General features: G+C 52.7%; 1 protein-coding gene across 2 annotated transcripts in view; it reads right to left on the bottom strand.

Moving 5' to 3' along the window:
• Positions 1–21,458, bottom strand: part of ADAMTS14 (ADAM metallopeptidase with thrombospondin type 1 motif 14) — a 116,945-nt gene that overhangs the window by 87,845 nt on the left and 7,642 nt on the right. For both annotated transcript variants that reach the window (XM_089897618.1, XM_089897619.1), the window contains exon 3: positions 4,103–4,259. In XM_089897618.1, the coding sequence (XP_089753744.1) occupies positions 4,103–4,259 (157 nt within the window). The remainder of the gene's footprint in view (positions 1–4,102; positions 4,260–21,458) is intronic.

The raw sequence follows: 21,458 nt of genomic DNA, 5'->3' as shown, positions 1-21,458 counted from the left end.
GTTGGGAAAATGTATGGACACTGGCCTAGTGGAGAAACCAGAAATGGGCAGCCGGCCCTCTGAACAATGCAATGCACAGCCTGGTGAGCAGGGCTCAGGCTGGTGTCCACCCTCCCTGCCCCTGAGGCCAATGCCTCTGTCTCTGCAGGTGACACTGCACCAGAGCTCCTGGTGGCCCTGCTGTCCAAAAGTGAGTCCAACGGTGAGTGCAGCAGCCCAGAGACAAATTCCTGGGAGGGGAGAAGACCCCCAGGAGGGGAGAAGGAGGGGCAAGGGCTCTATCCACGGAGTGAATACAATCATAACAGCCACTTCCAGCACATGAGCAGTGCCCGGAGGTTGCAGCAGTGCAAGTGAAATGGGGAACTTGACCCCTCACAGCTCTCCCTGCCAGGCCTGTCAAAGGGAAGCTCAGAGAGGTTGCCTGACTCATCTCAGGTCATACAGCAAGTTCATGGCAAAAGGCCAGAATGTAAACCCAAACCTGCCACTCCCCATTATCACACCCTAACCGGCACCCAGGTTTCTCTCTCAACAAAAACAGTAACGGGCATTGGGGAGGGCCTGCTGACATCAGCTATAGACCTTGGAGATGTTCCAGTCACACCCTCTTTTATGGGCCAGATATAGGGAATCCTCAAAGCGAGGAGAGGTGAGGGCAGCAGGTCACTGGGAACTTTCACTGAGCCCACCCAAGAAGCCCCATGAGAATGGAAAATGGTGCAGCTGCTTTGAAAACCAGTTTGGCAGTTCCCCCAAAAGTTAAACACAGTGTAGTCATAGGACCTAGCAATCCACTCTTAGGTATATATGCAAAAGAATTGAAAACATATGTTCACACAAAACCTTGTACAAGAATGTTCATAGCAGCATTATCATAATAGCCAAAAAATGGAAACAACCCAAATGTCCACCAACAGAAGAACAGATAAACAAAATGTGGTGTCTCCACAGGATGGACTATTACCCTGCCATAAAAAGGAGTAAAGTACTGATACATGCTCCAGCACGGATGAACCCTACATGCTAAGTGAAAGAAGGCCAGTCACAAAGGCCACAGACTGTATGATTCCACATATAGGGGATGTCCAGAAGAGACAAATCTCTAGAGAGAGAAGATCGATTGGTGGTTGCCAGGGGGTTGAGGAGAGGAAAACAGGAGTGACAGCTAATTCATGGGTATCAGGTTTTTTATGGGAGTGATGGAAGTGTTCTAGAATTAGATAATGGTGATGGTCCCACAAAACTGTGAAGAGATATATACAGACTGCCAACAAACACATGAAAGAATGTTCAACATCATTAATCATTAGAAAAATGCAAATCAAAACTACAATGAGATATCATCTCACACCGGTCAGAATGGCTATCATCAAAAAATCTAGAAACAATAAATGCTGGAGAAGGTGTGGAGAAAAGCGAACACTCTTGCACTCTTGGTGGGAATGTAAATTGATAGAGCCACTATGGAGAACAGTATGGAGGTTCCTTAAAAAACTACAAATAGAATTACCATATGACCCAGCAATCCCACTACTGGGCATATACCCTGAGAAAACCACAATTCAAAAAGAGTCACGTACCAAAATGTTCATTGCAGCTCTATTTACAATAGACAGGACATGGAAGCAACCTAAGTGCCCATCATCGGATGAATGGATAAAGAAGATGTGGCACATATATACAATGGAATATTACTCAGCCATAAAAAGAAATGAAATTGAGCTATTTGTAATGAGGTGGATAGACCTAGAGTCTGTCATACAGAGTGAAGTAAGTCAGAAAGAGAAAGACAAATACCGTATGCTAACATATATATGGAATTTAAGAAAAAAAAATGTCATGAAGAACCTAGGGGTAAGACAGGAATAAAGACGCAGACCTACTGGAGAATGGACTTGAGGATATGGGGAGGGGGAAGGGTGAGCTGTGACAGGGCGAGAGAGGCATGGACATATACACACTAACAAACGTGGTAAGGTAGACAGCTAGTGGGAAGCAGCCGCATGGCACAGGGAGATCAGCTCGGTGCTTTGTGACCGCCTGGAGGGGTGGGATAGGGAGGGTGGGAGGGAGGGAGATGCAAGAGGGAAGACATATGGGAACATATGTATATGTATAACTGATTCACTTTGTTATAAAGCAGAAACTAACACACCATTGTAAAGCAATTATACCCCAATAAAGATGTTAAAAAAAAACAACAACAACAACAAAAACCCAAACTGAATTGTATATGTTAAAATGGATTTTCTCTCGATTAAAAAAAGCAGCAACAGCCTTAAGCCCCAGCCTGGCCAGGGGACGAGCTGCCCTGGCATCTGGCAGCCCCGGCCCCCAGCCGAGGAGCCAGAACTCTGGCAACAGGCACATATGTCCTGTTGGCATCCAGGTCCCAGGGACCTGGACGGTGGGAAGGCGGCTACAGAGCAGGACTGAGGAAAGGACAGCATTAGGAGCATAGGAACGTCCAGGGCACAGCCTCCAAGGTCAAACCTCTCATCTTAACCGAGATGTTAAATGGAGACAGCCGCATCCAGAAACACTTCACAAACTGGGCTCAGATGCAATGCTGGCCTTAAATTAACAGTGAGTGAGTCACAGGTTTTCAAGAAAGTCCCCTATCACCCTTGTCTTTCTAAGGAAGGACCCACATGGGCCAAGGGCATGACACCACCCACAGGCCCACAGGAGGTTCAGCCGGGCAGCCTGATGAAAGGGAGTCAAAGCAGCATTCGGGGCCTGACCCCCACCCTGAGCTCAGCGGTCTCGGCCTCCCAGCCAATGACCGTGGTGGTGGGCTGTGTGGTCGGTTCCAGGCTCACAGTCCTGGAGTAGGACTTCCCCAAGGTCTCTCCCCATAAGGGAGGATTTATGGTCTTTTGATTCAGAACTGGCCTCAGATAAAATTGGAGCCTGAGGGAGACTTGTCATTCCTCCCAGCCATGGTGGTGGGAATGGTCACCACCTGCTCCTGAAACCCTCCCCAGCCCCCCGGAGGCTCCGCCCAGTCCCTCAGCTCCCCCCCACCCCACCGCCGCCGCCAGGCCTCCACCATCGCAACGTAAGTGCAGCATCACTATGAGCAACAGGGGGGGAGCAGCTGGGGCTTCAGAGGAGGCATTATATGTGGGGACAACTGGTTTCCAGGCATTCCTTCACACTGGGCCCAACCCTGCCAGGGCCCAGGCAGGAGGGTGTGGTCACTCATGGCCAGATTCCACCCAGGGTCTCATGTCTTAGTGGCCAAAGGGACTTCGAGACAAAGCTCAGTCCGACTATGAAGTTGGCACGGGCCCAGGACCAGCACAGGTCGCACCCACTCCTTCATTCACTTAACCACGCATCCTGAGTAGGCGTGCAGGCCGGGGTGCAGGCTCTGGTGCTGGTCACTGGGGTGCAGAGACGCCCCTCGCAGGGCTCTCACCCTAACATGGCGGCAGTTACCTTAATAACAAGACCGTGATAAGAGCAACGATTCATCAAACACCTACTATGTGCTAAGCTCCATGCGGGTATTTCTATACACACTATAATACACACAGCCTTAGAGGTAACAATGATCACCCCCACTTTACAGATTAGAAAAAGAGGCTCAGGGATGTTAAGTAACTTGTTGGGGTCACACAGTAGACAGTGGTGGAAGTAGGATTTTTAAATGGTCTGTTGGACACAGAGCTGACCCTGGTGGTCTGACCCCAGGCAGTCTCCCTACAAGTGCCCTAAGAACCTCCTTCCCGTGGTTCCCAGGGGCTGAGATGATTTTCAGCGGGGGGAAGAGCTAACTGCAGCCATTCCACCTTCTGCCTTGGCAGAGAAACAGCCTTGCAAAGCAGCACTGAGCCCCTCAGAGACACTGGAGTCCCAAGGACTACAGTTCAGGGGACTCAAGTACCCTTCTGGCCCCCAACTCCAGCCTGTTATGGTAGCCCCTAAAGCCCAGTGGCATTTCTTTGCTGGTGCAATAGGTCTACATGGCCCAGTCCCATTACACAGCTGAGAAGACTGAGGCCAGGAGTTGAGACGTTCAGGCCAGAAGTTACCTAAAAACACCCCCGAGGTGAGGACGGAGGTAGAGATGGGGGCCCCACCCACAGCCTACCTTCATTGTGAAGGTCCCCAAGAGGCTCTGTCCACGCCTGCTGGACGACTTCCCGGCGGTACACCACGTGCATCCTCCCGCTGGCCTCCGTCTCCTGCTGCCCCCGCTCCAGGGGCTCAATGAAGTAGTCAGTGCTGTCTGTGCGGATGAGGCCCGCCTGAACCAGGGGCACAGCGAGCAGAAGGAAAGAGGGGGAGAGAGAAGAGATGTGAACACACGGCAGAACGGGTGAGCGTGTGCGACTACAAACGTGTGTGACTAAACGAGTACAGGCTCTTCCTCTAGGGGCTTGGGGGGCCCTGGGATGCCAGCAGGGACATGCGAGGGGGTGTCAGGGGGCCAAGCACGGGCTCCCATGCCCATTGCAAGCAGAGCAGATCCACTTCCACTGTGTTGTACACTCACGGGATTCCACGTAACGTTTCATTTAAACAAAGGGTTCGAGTGCTTAAAATGGCAGGTCACTGTCACAGGGACTAGGTACACACACCAAAGCACCCCAAAGCGCTATCACTATCCTGCGGATTTGCCTGTATCTACAAACAGACAAGAAGGGAAAGTCCTATTAGTAAAGGTTAATTACCCCTACCTAAGGTGGGCACTGGACCCCAACTCCAGTACAAAGCGCTGTTATTTCAGATTTAAAGGATGTGCGCATACACACCAGGGGGGGCAGCCTGCTGACGATAAACGAGCCAGGACAGTGCCCCAGGAGTGTGCGCTCTGTTTTTACTCTAATTTATCGCCTGCATCAAAACAGGCCCCTAAAAAAACAAAAATCAAGTGCTGGCCTTGGAAATGAAAACATAAAAATATAACCTTGGCCAAGCCCAGCCAACATGTTATTAGGTCCCAATGAAGGCAATATTCACAGGGCCCAATGAAACATATAACTGGGTGTGTGTGAACAGACGTGGTACAGGTCCCCTACCTACCACCCACACATCAGCTCTATAAAGCAGTAAGAGACACCCATCATGGTGCCTGGAAAATAGGAGGCAATCCTTTAAAAATATATACTTGTTGAATTCCCTCACTCATTCGACAAATACCTATGGAGTGCCTACGACACACCAGCCCTGCGCCAGACACTGGGAACGCAGCTGTGAACACACAGCACGGAGTGGACGAGCCATTTTTAGACACCTTCCCCTTTGCATAGGAGCTGCCTCTTTGTAAAGCAGCCGCTACCGTGCGCAACAAAATTCCACCCACTGTCCCACCTCAGCCTGTTCTGAGCTGGCTTCTTAGGGAACCCCCTTCAAGGCTTCCTGAGCACACAACAGCGAACTCCCAGCAGCAGCCCATCTTCTTCCTGTCCCTTCCTGCTATGTCTCTCCATCAAACTGCAAACACCATGTTGGATCAAATCCAGGATGGCCTTCTGCTCCAATCAGGAGGCCAAAAAACGTTCTAGGGAAAATAGCCAGCCTTACCCGAATACGTTTGGGGCTTCCCAAGGTAACCATTTGAACAGGTGACACTCAATTGTCTGCAAAAGTTCTGGTCTGCTTACTAAAATGACAACGTCAAACTCTATATTAAGCACACGTCCTTTCATTTAAAGCGCTTTCCCTTTTTTTTTACTTTTGCACCTGCCATGTGCCCACGGCAGGGAGAAACAGATAAATAAGGCCCAGCCTTCGGCTGTGAGTTGCTCATTGTCTGGATGGAGGGGCCCACAGAGGAGCAGAGGGTATCCAAATTGTTGGGCTTTGCGCACTGGCGGATATACCTGAGGGACAGGTATCCATCAGGCTCTCGGTTGTAAGGGGCAAAAATTCAACTTGAACCCCCTTGGACCAAAGGGGAGTGTGTTGGCCCCTGGACAAACCATGGCAGGTGCAGGCACTGGAAGTGAGGGGCCCAGTGCCCACGGCTCCCTCTCCACCCTCCTCACGGGCCGCTCTGCATCATCTTCATTCTCCCGGACCAGGCTATGTTCTTAGGGGCACAGCTCTGCTCTGACACCACAGACAAGCAGGCTTTCCTTGCATAGTTTCATCTGGAACAGCCCAAGGGAGACTGTGGTTGGTCCAGCCCGAGTCACATGATCACCCTGGGACTGGCAGTCTCCGCTCGACCTCTACGGCCAGCGGCAGGGTAATCAGTGCATCGGAAGAAGGGAGAAACTGACAGGGTAGCAAAAGAAACCTACGTGAGCTGGAAAGGGCACAGCAGGTAGGGGACCCAGGCACAGGTGTGGAAGCAGGAAGGGCAGTGTGGGGCTGGGGAGGCATTCAGGCTCGTGGGGAGAGACTGAGCCAAACCTGCATAAGTGATGGGCCTCTTACCTGCATAAGTGAGAGGCCCAAGTCAAAGGGCTTCTGCCACTGTGGACCCGCAGAGCCCGCCGAAGGAAGCCGTCTTCCAGGGTACACAGGGCTGCAGGATGGGAGGGCCCAGGGCATTCCACCCAAAGCTACTGCAGCTCGGCTGCCAAGAGAGACTCTCTGCCAAGCCCCACGCCCATCCATCCCACCCCAACTTCTGTACCCCCGTCTGATACCCAAGGGCACTGTTGCCACCCCACCAAAACCCCCCTGGACCAAGCAAAGCAAGAGACCCTCACAGCACAAGTCAGACAACCTGTGCTTCATCCAGGCCAAACTCACACAAACCAAGGCTCACTGAGGGCTGTAGTTGCTCTGTTTCTCTCTGCCCATCACAGCAGCTCTGCAAACAGCCCGGCAGAGAAGAATTCTCCAGACCAGGGGGCAGGAGACTCCATCCAGCTACCGCCCCCCGCCCCCCACCCCCGACACTGGGTCGCTTGATCACAGCCTCCCCCGTTCTGGGACTTGGTTAACCCACTACACAGGAGGATTCTTCAGAATCTGGCATTCCCTGCCACATCACCCACTGGGTCCCTGTGGCCGCCAGACCTCAGTGCCTCATATGAGGGACGCAGGTTCCAGAATGATGCGCACAGCATAGGGCTGGGCTGCAAAGTATTACCTTCCAGCCCACCCCTCCCTTTCAAGATGGCCATGCCTGCCCCAGTCTGAGGCTTCAATACCCTGACAACATCCCCAGTCAGGGGACCTCTGACATTTGCTTGGATGCCTCCAGTGACAGGGAGCTCCCCCTCTCAAGATATAACCTATTCTGTGTGGGGACACTCGTAATGGCTTACTGAGTTGAAACACACTTCTCTACATTCTGCCCTTTATGAACAGTCTTATTGCCACTGCTATTAATAACAGTACCTGCCACTTATATTTACACATCTTAATTCATCTTTACGACAACCCTATGAGATAGGCACTAATATTAGACTCATCTCGGGCTTCCCTGGTGGCGCAGTGGTTGAGAGTCCACCTGCCGATGCAGGGGACACGGGTTCGTGCCCCGGTCTGGGAAGATCCCACATGCTGCGGAGTGGCTGGGCCCGTGCGCCATGGCCGCTGAGCCTGCGCGTCCGGAGCCTGTGCTCTGCAACGGGAGAGGCCACAACAGTGAGAGGCCCGCGTACCGCAAAAAAAAAAAAAAAAAAAAAATTAGACTCATCTCATGGATGAGGAAACAGAGGTTCAGAATGGTTAAGTAACTTGCCCAGAGTCACCCAGCAAGTAAGGGACAGCACTAGAACAACAGCCCAGCTCTGTGTGGCTGTTTGACCTAAGCTCTATTACCTCAGGCCGCTCGGGCCCTGCTCCTGCCCTGAGGGCCCACTTGGAGCATTCTTTCGTAGTCCCGACTGCAAGTCCCTGGGCCTCTGGTCTGGCCTTGCAGAGCAAGCAGGATATTCATTTCCCACCTCTGGACGAAAACATTCGATGGAAGCCAGTCCACCTCCCACCACTGACGTGAGGATGAGGAGAAACTTCAGCACACAGCCTTAGGGGGAGCAGACCCCTCCCGCCGCCTGGTGACCACCCTCCACGCACACACCAGCTCTCCTCTACCAGCCATGGAAGCCCTGGGATTCCTGGGACTGGACTAGCCCCCATACCCTCAGCCCTCTCCCCAGGGAAGAGTTAAAGGAACCCCTATTTTTCCACCCAGTGAACTGTTTAGGGCAAAGACCCAAGCCCTGTCATATGCAAGGGCTAGGAAATAAGTTTCAAACCTCTTTGTAACTGCAGATCCCACCAGCCCCACCTCCACCCCACCCCCTCACTGACATCCAGATCAGAACCTCCCTAGTGATCACCCTCATCTATTTAGGACATCATGTCCAGGCCTTGGCAGTTCTGGGCCACGTCTGGGCTCCCTCTTGGCCTCCGAGACCCTCCTCCTGGAGAAGGGATGGCAAGGCAGGCCCGGCCACCAGATCAGGAGGCGGCCTGGGCCAGTTCCTCCCCGCGGCCCTCCGTTTCCCCGTCTGCACCAGGAGAGGTTTGGCCCGCGCTCCCCTCCAGCGCTGCCCTGGCCAGGAAGCCAGGCACCGCTCAGGGCAGACAGCCTGGCAACGGGAACCTTCTGGCTCTCTGCCTCCTCACCAAATTACTCCCGTCTCTCAATTTATGAGATGTTTATATTTCCGACAAGTGGTGGCTAATTTTAAGCACTAAAATCAAATCAAATTTCTGTATAAGAAATCAAGAAAGGGGGAGAAACTAAGTTCTGGTGGAATGGAAAATAAATGTCAGCTGTATCTGTTTTCACCCATAACTTATTCTTCTGGAAACAGTAGATAAGTAGGAAAGATATTCCAGAAAGATCCTTCGTGCAATAAAAATGACAACAAATAGCTGTTTATATCCAATTGAGCCACATACTATATAGGCCTTCGGGCAATTTCTCCAAATGGAAACCCACCAGAGGGCAAGCCTGGCCCCCTCAGCCCTGCTCTAGACCCTTTAATACGGCTGCTCCTGAGGACTCTTTCCTGGAAGGTGTGTGGCTGAGGGAGGGGCCTGTTTGAATTTTCCAACACAGCTGTGACACTGTTCTGGTTGCAAAGGTGACAGCTTCTTCTGCGTCTTCATCCAGAGGTCCTCAGGCCGTGCTAGCTAAGGTCTTCCAGTCCAGCTTCCCCTCAGGAAAAAACCCCAAACCCAGAGTGTAATTCCAGAGCACCTGAAGGAGACGGGTGACGACAGCGTAGGTGACTTGCTGCCTTAGAAATCACCTGTGTCCCGCCGTGGGTCATAACTGAAGAGCTCAGTTGGTTACCGGCATCTGTCTATCATCAGGGTGAGGTCCCAAATATTTCAGCAGATAACTGAAGTCATACTATTTTGAAATTCGTATGTATGTGGGAATGTGTATAAACATGTTTATTCTAAAACTGCATGTACTTGCACGTAAACTGGGAGGCACAGGTAAAACGAGCCAACAAACAGATCTCCAGGGAGGCCAGAGATCGAGATCCCAAAGGACACCTTGGACAGTGCACAAGTCCAGACTTGGACAAGGACAGGGGTCCATCTGTGCTGAGTCAGGTGCAGAGACAACGAGCAAGGACCCAGCCCGGGTCTGGGAAAGGGGAATCCCGAGCCCCCTTGCTGCCCCCTCAGATTGGCCAACCTTTGTCAAATGCCCAGAAGGAGGGCCCATTTCGAGATGGCGGCTGCAGTGGAGCCAGCTGAGGTGTGGGCCAGGTGTCCCCTTCCTTCTCCTTCCAAGGCCGGCCTATGTGGGGCCTCCCCAGCAGGGAAAGAAGCAGAGCAGGCCACCCCCAACCCTACCATTCTGCCACCTCCCAAGGAGAGTGCATTCTCGGGCCCGAACTTGTTCTGGAAATTCCATTACGAGGGTTTGACTGCCAGCTGTGCTGTCTCAGGTTCTAGGCTTCCAGCAAATTCAGGTTGAAACTGTTCCACTGGAGGAAACAAAAGTAAACCCAGCAAGTGGAGGCTGGGTGATGCACACCCTGGGAATGGCATGAGAATCAGAAGTGGCTTCCACTAGGCTCGCCCCCAACAGAGCCACCTACTTCTATCCCCAGCCACTGCCAGCCAGGCTGCCTCCGAGATCACATCACCTGCTACAACCTCAGAAACCTTGACTGCGGGTGTCTCCTTCTCTCCCCGCACCATCCTGCTCACCTAACTCTAGCACGCTGGCTCCAGCTACAATTAAACTTCATCAAGACCTCCAACACATGGCCCCACCACTCCACCACTGTCAATCCCCCCTCCAAGTCCTCACTTCTCCTCTCACCACCTTGGACTTCTCGATCCAGACACATAATAGTTCTTGTGCAAACACCCATAACTCTCTCCTGCCTTTCCCTCCATCCTGCTCTCCCAGAGAAGCCTCTGCCCTGGTTCAACCCAAGCCGCCACCCACTCCACGTCTGCACACTGATGGAGAAAACGCACACGGTGCCCACTGGTCTCCCTTGGAATCAGTGTCCAGAGCTCTCATGTGAGCACGATGCAGGCAGGGGACTCTGCAGCACTTCCCTGTTACACCTGTGTTCCCGTTTTCCCATCGGCTTGGACATCTAACACTGGTCCCGCCCCCACCCTCTCCTGTTTTCAAGGAGAAAACAGACACCGTCAGGCAGGGCTCTCCCACCACCACATGAGCTCCCATAGCCGTGCCCTGTGCTCAGGACCACCCCCTTCTCACCGCCTCAAGACTTAACTCCTGCAATTAGCATCCCTCTTTCTGGCATCACCAGGCCCTCCCTCTCTCCTGATTCAGTCTCGTTGACATGTATTGATAAGTGCACTTGAGGATCTCCCATCTGTGAAATTCCCTCCCAGCCCTGTCCAGCTACTGCCAGGGTCTCTGCTTCCCTCCACAGCAGAAAGAGTTGTCCACACTCACCGCCTGCACCTCCACGCCTCGCCTCTATCCACGCCACAGGGGCTTCTAGAACCACCACTTCCTGGAAGCTGCTCTCATCACAGTCACCTGTGACCTCACGTGGCCAGAGCCAGAAATCACTTCTTTGTCCTGGTCTCACGCAGCTCCTCCAGCCACACACACATGCTCCCTGGGGATTTCTCCTGATCCTATGGGGATTATGTATTTGCAGGTAACTCCAAAATTACATCCTCAGCTCTGACCCCTCCCGAAATTCCATGTAAGACTGTACAACAGTCTCCCTGATAGAGACCCTGGTCTTCCGCTGGGCACTGCAAACTTTAAAGCAGACCTACTCCTCCTCCCCATGCCTCCCCCATCTCAGCAAATGACACTATCTTTTCCCCAGTTACTAAAGCCAAAAACCAAGGGGAGGGGTGGGCCCAGGGATTAGGTTTTTTTCAAGTCCTTCCACCTCCCCAGTGGTTCTGTTAAGTCAATTCAACTGAAAGACACACCCAACATAACCTGCAGGGACCAGACCCTCTGCGGGATCATCCTGGGCCATTGCCTCTGATTCACGACGAACGTGAGGTGGCCAGTGCCACCCCACACGCCCCCATAGCCTGAGACCATCGTTCCCTCTCTCAGTAGGTCTTTATGAAGCATCTACTGCGTGCTGGGCTTGGGGGTGCGGGGTGGGTGCAAAAAGATATGAAACCAGCCTCTGCTCTCCTAGTGAGGGACTTGCGTCTAATATAGGTAAAGAACTCTTACTGCTCACTAAGAAGAAGACAACCCAATTTAAAAATGGGGAAAGAACCTGAGTAAACATTTCTCCAGGGAAGATATACAAATGGCCAATAAGCACATGAAAAGGTGCTCAACATCATTAGTCATTAGGGAAATGCAAATCAAAACCACAACGAGACACCCCTCATACCCACAAGGATGGCTAGAATCAAAAAGTCAGACACTAACAAGCGTTGACAGGGATGTGGAGAAATTGGAACCCTCATACATTGCTGGTGGGAACGTAAAATGATGCAGCCACTTAGGAAAACAGTCTGGCAGTTCCCCAAAATATTAAACAGAGTTTCCATATGAGCCAGCAACTCAAGAGAAATGAAAACATAAGTCTACATAAAAACCTTTACACAAATGTTCACTGCAGCATTACTGACAGCAGCCAAGAAGTGGAAACAACCCAAATGCCCATCGGCAGATGAATGGATCAACAAAATGTGGTGTATCCATATAATGGAATGTTATTTAGCCATAAAAAAAGAAAGAAATGCTGAAAAATACTACAACATAGGTGAATCTTGAAAACATTATGCTAAGTGAAAGAAGCCAGTCACAAAAGGCCACATATTATACAATTCCATTCATTTGAAACTCTAGAATAGGGCAATCTATAGAGACAGAAGATAGATTAGTGGTTGCTGGGGGCTGGAGTAATGGATCCCAGCTGGGGGTGGCGAGAGGGGGTGGAGAGAGGGGGCGGCGATAGCTAAAGGACACAGAGCTTCTTTCTGAGATAGTGAAAATGTTCTAAAATTGAACATGGTGATAATTACACAATTCTGGGCCTATGATAAAAATCCACTGAATCGTACACTCTAAATGGGTGACTTACATGGTATGTGAATCTCAATAAAGCTGTTATATGACACACACACAGGGAGATAAGCACGGAGATGACACATATGCACAGGAACAAGAGACACACATGCACCCAGATGACCCACAAAGGGATGACACACACACAGACAACACACATGCACTCAGGCGACACACATGCATGAGGTGCACAGGCTGCCCGCTACCATGGAAGCGTGAGTCAGCACGGCTGGGATGAAAGCCTGCGGACGCTGAGATTCCACATAATTCAAACCTGATGTGGAAGCCCCAAGCCACAGGAGCTCTGCTGGAGGCTGGGCTGCCAAGGCCTGGGCCCAAGCCAAGGAGAGTCTGAAAGCTGATTCATGCCGAGCTGCAGCCTTGGGGACAGGCAGGAGGAAGGAGCCCTCGGAGGATGGAGCCAAGAACCGCCAGGTTTGTCCTCAAAGGGCAACGCACACCCCACACGGGCGCAGCAGAAGTCCCAGAAGGCCCTGAGGCTCAGATGAAGCACGGGAAGAGGAGAGCCTCCACCAGCTGGAGGCAGTTACCCTGGATGAATGCTTACTGGCTCCGCCCACTTCCCAGGCTCATGACCTCTGCAGGCCTCACACCCTGGGAGGTGCTGGGTGAAAGGCTACTGGGGCCTTGGTGGGCCCAGCCTATTTGTAGCAAAGATCCTTCTCCCCTGCATCCTTAAGGGGGAAAGTCCTTACCAAGAAGAGACTGGTTCACAGGAACTGTAAATGTGAGACAGAACATGGGCAAACCAAAGGCTGGCGGAAATGCACCACCTGGGTGTGAACTTGTAGGCAATTTCCTTCTCTTTAAACATTTAGGTGTTTTCTAACTTTTCTATGATTCCCCTATCTGAAAAGGAAACCTGATTCTGCACAGCATGTCTGCCTGCTACAATGAACAAGAAAAAATTGTATAACAATGACTTTAAAACAAAGTTTAAAAGAAGGAAACAAACCCAGTGTAACCCTCCTTTTCTGTCATCCAACCTCCCTGCAAAGCGATGCAGCGGCTACACTTGGGAGTGAAATACCTGGGGCTCTGTCCCAGCCTGCACCCTTCCCAGCTGGGTGACACTCTCCAAGCCTCAGTTTCCATGCCTGAAACGAAATGAAATGATGTAATGAAGGGGACATGCCCCCTGCTGAGGCCTGGCCCACAGCAGGTGTGTGGCCTTTTCCTTTCTTTCCTTCTTCGGGCTGGCTCCCCTGGTCCCCCAACTTTTCCGTCAAACACAAAGTAGACTTTTCCAGGAGGCTACAGCAGTGGGTCTTACCCCTAGATGTCCATTAGGGTCACCTGGGGAATCTGCAGACCGACTGACGCCCAGGCCACACCCCCAGACAAATGAATCACATCTAGGGAGATGGGGCAGTGGTGGGGCGGTGGGTGGGTGGGGGAGCGGCAAGCATCAGCATTGTGTCAAAGCTGCCCAGGTGATTCTCACGTGCACCCAGGGCTAGGAACCCCTGGTCTCAATTCTAGAAGCTCCCAAATGGTGTAATGGTACTCAATGGAATGTTTAAGTGATCATCCATGTTTCACAAACACAGCAGTATCAGCATCAGGTGTCCGACCAGAATCAGTCGGTCATGATACAGGAAGTGGGCAAGAAAGACAGACAGGGGACAAGAGGACACTGAGTACACACCCGGACCAAGGGGGGGCGGGGAAGGGGAGTCCAGACAGGCCGGGTGACTGCACCCCTCTTACACTGTGCGCATCTCCCCGGGCTGAGCACGACCAAAGATCACCTGGACCACACGTGAGTTGTGCCTTAGGTGCTATCTTAGAACCTAGCCACCGCCCGCCCTTAAGGTGCCACTCCACTGCGAGTGAAGCGTAATTCACCAAAATTGCCCTGAGCTGGGTGGGTCCGGGAGGTGGGGGGAGGCTGCGGTCTACGGGGCGGCCAGTGGCCAGTCAGTGTTGTCGCAGCCCCCCAGCTGGGAGCCCACAGTACGGAGGGTGAGGACATTAACAGCGACATCTCTGTGTTGCTCCTGCTGCTGCAGGCGGCGACCGAGTCTGTCCTCTGGCTCTGCGGGGAACAGAGCCGCTTAGATCTTCCTGCAGCTCTGCTTCAGGCTTGGCAAATGTTCTTACAGGAAGGGTGCTTGCTTTTTACGACACCCCTCCCTGCCCAGTGGCAGGGGTCCTGGCCCAGCAGCAGGGCGGGGCCTCACATGCAGGTGCTCAGAGAGTCCCCCTGTGCCGCAAGCCCCCACCCTGGAGCCCAGCCAGAGTCAAGGGCAGACCTTGCCAGGCTGGCAGCCACCATTAATTTCCATTCCCTACGCCCAGGAGCCAAGTGGCTCTGAGGCTTCCCCCCTCAGTCACCACCACGGACGGCCCACCAAGCTTGGGCTGGGAGCTCCACCTGGCTCCCTGCTTGGCGCAAAGTCCTGGCAGCAGCGGAGGCTTCAAGACAAGGAGACAGGAAGCAGCCCTCAAACGCCAGGAGGCGGTGTAGCTGCCAGGCCCTGAGCTGGGGAATGGTTCCCCGCCTCTAGGCCTGAACCCTACAGCTCAGAAGCAAGTCAGAGGACAGTGGGGTGGCTCCAGGAAAGGGTGCGGCCGGTCCTACCTGCAGTGGAGGGCTGGCCCCCAGCAGGTCACTTGTCCCAGCCAGGGCTCCCCTCTGATCCATCCTGACATCAGCCTGCCCCCAGAGGGCCCTGCAGAGGCAGGTGAGCGCAGGAGAATGGCAAGATGAGTGGACCTAGACGCCTGAACTCCTGTACCGGGCCCAGGCCTAACCCCACGTGGGGGTCCTGACAACACATACCCCTCCAGGCCTCACTGCCCTCCTCTGCGCAGTGGGGACAAGTGGACAAAACCACATTGGCTGGAAAGCCACACCTGTGCACGCGGGCCTCCATGCCTGTGCCCTGCGGAGAGCTCTGCGGGATGCCCTTCCAGCCCAGCTCACAGGTCACCCCATCACCGCCCCCTCCTCCACGTCCCCAGTGGTTCTGGCGGGTGCTCTATCCCGCCCACATATGGCTGTCTGTCCCTCTTCCAGATGCGAGCTTCTCCACAAGAGGACAAGTACCGATCCACAACACAGGACCAACTTCGGAACAAGGCACCTTCGGCCAACATCCTCAGGTTCAAGCCTCCAGAATGAACCCCCTTGGGCATACCACCCTTAATGAGAGTCCTCTCCCACAAAACACGCTGCGGCTTAGGGGACAGCCTCGGGACTGTGAATTATGAGGTGAGAAAATATAAGCACTCAACGAGGCCTCTTTGGGCTGGAGGAGCTAATTCAGAGTGTGGGCTCCTGCCAACCTCAAGGGGCGGAAATTAACTTCTGCTGTGGGGTGGGGTGGCCTGGGGGGACGAATGTTTTCTGGACAGATCAAAGGTATAAATATTTGGCTGGCTTAAAAGCAAAAACTGACAAAGGGCTTCAAGCAAGGCGTTGGGAACAGGGTTTGCATTCAGACCGACCAGGTCCTAACAAACACTCCCACATTCAGAGGTTTCTCTAAAGGGGCCTGATCTACTGCCCCCTCAGCCATGTTACGGAAAGAAGAAGAAAAGGAGAGTGCAGGGTTTTAATGTTCCATGTCAAGTGATGTGTGCATAACGGCAACCCACTGCCCTGCGAAATTCTGAAAATGGATAAAACAGCGGCAATGGCGACTTGGAGCTGAGATGCACCAGGAGGTTTCGTTTGAGCTTCAAATCCTGCTCACTGGGAGGTTGGCATTTGTTTTCTCTGAACAGGTTTCCCAGTCTTCAGGAGGACAACGACACGCAGAAGTTGAGCTGTCCACCCTTGCAAGGGAAGCCTCGTAAACACCTCCACTCGGCACCCAGGCCCAAGGACTCCCAGGACGCCCCCCACGAGGCAACTGATGGACCAATCCCTTCAGTGTTTGCGCTCTGAAGTCGTTGCCATGGCCACCGAGGCCCTGGCCGTTACAGGGTTTAGGACCTCGAGGAACGATTCCCGTCTACTAACTCAGGAGAAGCTGTGTGGGATTGTGGGGGGAGCACGGGACTGGGAGTCAGGGACCTGGACCCCACTGGCCCTGACAGTCGCCCACTGCGTGACCCTGGGTGAGTCTTTTCCCTTCCCTGAGCCTCAGCTTCCTTGTCTGGAAAAGTGAGAAGGGGACCGAGAGGCCCCCAAAGCCTCTTCCAGTCATAGCTGAGTTAGGGTGAACTTTGGCAGTGATGCTGAGCTGAGATTCACTGCCGGAGGTGTTCATAACAGGAGGGTTATTTGTGCTGATACGGAGCTCCCTGGAGCTGCCAGGGATGAGGCAGCCTACAAATATTACTGCTACTGTTCTTCTTGTTGTTGTTCTTGTTGTTTCTAAGGCTTTATAGGCAGGAAAAGGCCCACATGCTGAAAACAGAAGGCCGGGCCTGGTGGATGATTTGGGAACTTTCCACTGCAGGGTCCGGGGAATGCGGAAATTCCCCAGGTCCTCACCAAAAGCCCAGCCCTGGGCCTGGACCGCACTGAGGCTGGAAGGCAGGTGGAAGGCAAGCACAGCCCCCACCCCACTCACCAGCCCACGGAGCAGCCCAGAGGTCACCCTCCCTCCAGCCAGCCTGAAGATGCCAGGGAAGTAAAATAAAACCAGCCCCTAGACCAGCCCTCCCTGGAATGGGAGGCCGGCTCTGCACGGAAGGAGCGGCAGTGAGGTGATGTCTGGCTTCTATTCCATATCATAAATAAGTTATTAACCCAGAGCAGACAGCAAGGCACAGCCGTGGGGAAACTAGGGAAGTGAAACTGCAAGATCAGACCGCCTCGAAGACTGGAAAACCACCCAGGATCCAGACCCTGGGCCACTCAGACAGAGGACCTGCTGGGATGGGGCCTTCTGGGAAGCAAGAGCACTAGAATGGGCATCCAGGGGTCTGGAAACAAACCCACTGTGGAACCTGCCTCAGTTTCTATGTTTATTCCAAGAGATCAACAATAATAACAGCAAATGCTACCATTCATTGTTCTGGACCCTGTGGCGGCACTTGTAAGTGCCTGATTTCTAATCAACAAAACTACAAGGTAGGAACACCCACTTTACAGATACAGAAACTGAGGCTCAGAGAGGTCGAGCCACTTGCCTAGGGTCAGTATGGGAGAACGATTGCAAAGATGGCTGCAACAATGCCTCCTGTCTCTGCTCCCATGCCTCTTTGAAATGAGGTAGGGTCCATTCCTCCACTCTTGGAAAATCTAGTCTGGCCTTGTGGCTTGCTTTGACCAATAGAATGCACAGAAGCAACATTATGCAACTTCCAAGACTAGAAGATCTTCCTTATGAGATCTTGCAGCTTCCACTTTTACCCTCTTGGAATGCTACCCTGAGACTGCCATGAAAGAAGCTGGTCTTACCTACTGGAGGATGTGAGGCCACAGACAGGAGAACTGAGGCTGCCTAGCCAACAGCCAGCGCCAATGCCGGATGTGTGAACGAGGTCAGCCTGGACCTTCCAGCCTCGCCAACTGTCCGGGAAGCAACCGGCAGGGGAATCACCCAGCCAACCAACAGAATTGTGGAAAGAATATGCCGTTGTTTCAAGTTCAGCAGTTTTAGGCTGGTCTGTTTCACAGCTGTGGATAACTGATACAGTCACTCAGTTTCCCCACACTGCCTATCTCCCCAGGAAAACCTGTGCTCCCGCCTCCTGGGATTTGGTTGGGGTCAAGTCACCGCATGCTGACTGCTGCCCATGCCTGCAGCCCCCAGACCACAGCCCCACAAGCAGGAAGTGACCACGGGGGACATACTCTATGAAGTGTAAGAAGGGCTGCAGGCCACTTTCTACCTAAAGACCCACAGTCACCCTGATGTGGCAGGTCAGAAGCTCCCTTTTTCTCTAAAAAGACAATTTCTTGTTTTTGTTATAGAAACATAAATTCTACAAAGGACTGAGGGCTTCTCAGGGAACTGTGTTACCTGAATAGCAAACGTGATGAAGCAGGTTGCACCCTCGCAGAGGATGCGAGCTCTGGAGACAGAAACTCGCCAGTAAAGGGCACACTGAGGGCAGGAAAGCAAACAGTCTCGCCTCACCCACTGGCTCAGGCCCACGGGGCATGGGTGCCTGGAGCACACACTGGGACACGCACTCAGGGGCAGCGTGCACAGTTGACCTGCAGGGCTTGCCGGGCGTGCAGGAGGCCAAGTGGCACTGCGAGTGCCACGTGTCATCCATCGCTGGCCTAGGAGCAGACAGACAGCCACAGAGAGGAGGACAGGCCTGCTGTCCCTCCCCATCTGACAGAGGTGAGAAGATGCCAACATGAGCTTTATGCCGCCTCTGAAAGGGAGCCCGCCACGTTCCCTCTCCCGGTCCGTCAGCTCACTCAACATCCACTGAGGGCCTGCCCTGTGGCAGGTGCCGGGATCATAGAGACACACAGGTGGCTAAGCTCAGACCCTGCCCTTTGAGAGCCCAATGGGAATGTTCCAGGGGAAGAATGTAGACGGGGGTGAGAAGCAAGTTGCAGCCTGAGAAAACAATGAACAAGCCTGGAGGAGGTTGGGAGGAATGGTCTCTGCCTGCCCAGCTAAAGGCCCAGAGACCCCTCTGGGGTTGTAAAGCAGAAAACTGGGGTACTCTTGACTTCCTCTCCTCTTCTTTCCTGTTCCCATCCCCTCAGACCCGGTGGACTCAACCAATAAATCCACACCATTTAATAGCGACGGCTGAAGCATATCGGGTACTGTGCTAATAAAGCCCTTTGCACATATGACAACTCTTATGAAGTGACTAATATTATCCCCACTTTGCAGATGAGGAAACTGAAGCACAGAGAGGCTTAGTAATTGCCCAAGGCCATACAGTATGAAAAAGCCAAGGCTGGGATTTCAACCCAGGCAGTCTGGTTGCAGGGGTCATGCTCTCATCCCCTGCACTGCTCCCTAGCAAGCTGAGGCCTCCAGCTAAGAGCCCTGCTGCATTGGGCCCACATACTGTCTTAAAAAATAGAACACTTTGCTTAAAAATCCATATTTCTGATTTCTCTCTTAAAATTCTCAAATGTGATACCAGATCGGCACTCCCTTTAAACAGGAATTTGCCGCTGTCCCACCTCTCCCCTAGTACCTGGCCCTCTTCCCTTGCGCTAATCCCTGCTCCTAGAGGCAGCTGAAGTCCCAACCTCCTGTGTACCGCGAACCCAGCCCTGTGCTAGGCATGCAGAGAAATGCAAACATTTAAGACAGTTCCTGACTTCTGGGAACTGGGTGGCCAAGATGGGGGATGCCTCAAGCAGAGGGAAGGGAAGGCACCGTGGGAGGTGTGAACAGCATGAGCAAAGGCATGGGCTCCAAAGTGAGGTGCAAACACACCAGGCTGGCTGGGGAGGGTGAGGGTCTGCAGGGCAGGATCCACCATCGGGGCTGGAGAGGCAGGTGGAGCAAGGCAATGAGCTCTGCACCAATGCGGGGCCAGACATCCCCCGCCCCTCCCAGGGTTGTCGGCACAGATGTGTAGGGGCAGGCAGCCCGCAGGCCACGATGTGTGGGGACAGGCCTGCCGGGCAGTTGGTTGAGGGCACCTCTGAAACTCCAGGCCTCACACTCCACATCCCAGGGCAGGCACAGACAGCAAGGCAGAGCTGGGTGCTTGCCAAGGAGCTGCCAGGAAAGCCCACTCACTCCCTAGACGTCATGGAGCAACCCCGGGGCAAGGACAGATATTGGCACAAAGACACCAATGAGCCCCAGGCAAATCTGCTACAATAGGACTGTGCCAGCATGCAGCTGGAAAGATTAGCATCTTCCCCAAATACTAAAGTGACTCCTGCTTACAAACCTCCCATGGCTCCCTATGGCCACTGGGGCAAATCTAAGCCCACAGTGAGGCAGAGTTTCTCCAAACTACATTTTCATCGCCCCCCTTTCCAGTGGAGAGCAGCTGAGATGACTTACCATTTCCTGAATCCTGCAAAGACGTAGGATTTCCTTCCCTGCGAATGCCTAAAATTCCTAGCTCTTGGCTTTAAAAGCTCCTATTGATGCTTTTATACCCAGGCCAAATGTCCCCTCCACTGGGAAGCTTTCCCTGAGCACCTCTCCTTCTCAGTACTCACCTCTAGGCCACCTACCAAGCGCATTACGCTTCCCTGCATTCCTACACAACACTGACGTTTAGTGTGATCAGTCTTGTTTCATGCTGTCTACTGTGCATATCGGCCTTCTTTAAACCATGGGTTCTGGAGCACAGGGAGAGAGGGGTGAGTTTCAACCCTGCATCCCCAGGAGCTAGTCAAGGGCCTGGCTGGGGGAAGGTGCCTACAGATTGTTAACAGAATGCTCCACTTGGCACCTCTCAGTACCCTCCTGCCCTGGAAGGCATGTGGGGTTATTACAGACCAGTCGTAATACACTCCCGCGCACTGAGCAAGCACCATTCTGCAGAGAAAGCTGCCACAGCAGAGGGGAGGCAGGGCCTGGCCAACCCGGGAACCAGAGGTGGCCTCGGGCTCACATCAGAGAGCACTGATAATCTACGTACTGTTGCAGTACAAGGGACTCCAACAATACTTTTAGTATTTCTCACCATTAATGATAGCTGTAATTACTGTAGTAATTACTATAAAAAAGTAATAAATATTACTATTAATAATCCCCACTTTTTAAGGCCCCGCCATATACCAGACCCTTCACTTTTTTACATTTTCTTATTTAATCCTCTGAACAGCCCTATAGACGATTGTTCTCCTTTCCTCCTTACAGATGAGGAATCCCAAGCACAGAGAGATTTAGAAACTTATTCAAGATCACACAGCTAGTCTGTACTAGAGTAGAGAGACTCCACAATTTCTGCCACCCTAGACTGTTTCCTAATTATGACTAAAAATGCCTGTCACGGGGCTTTCTATGGGCCAGGCTCTACGGGTAACAGCTTTACTGAAACATAATTCATGTACCGTACAATTCACCCATTTAAAGTGCAGAATGTCTGTATATGTATATGTATATGTATAACTGATTCACTTTGCTGTACACCTGAAACACAACATTGTAAATCA

Source organism: Delphinapterus leucas, chromosome 16 (assembly GCF_059928025.1).
Source record: "Delphinapterus leucas isolate spDelLeu-1000000601 "Yukka" chromosome 16, BTC_Dleu_Yukka2, whole genome shotgun sequence".
NCBI classification, from domain to species: domain Eukaryota; kingdom Metazoa; phylum Chordata; class Mammalia; order Artiodactyla; family Monodontidae; genus Delphinapterus; species Delphinapterus leucas.
Note: the sequence above shows the minus strand (reverse complement) of the source record. Positions and strands in the feature narration are given on the sequence as shown.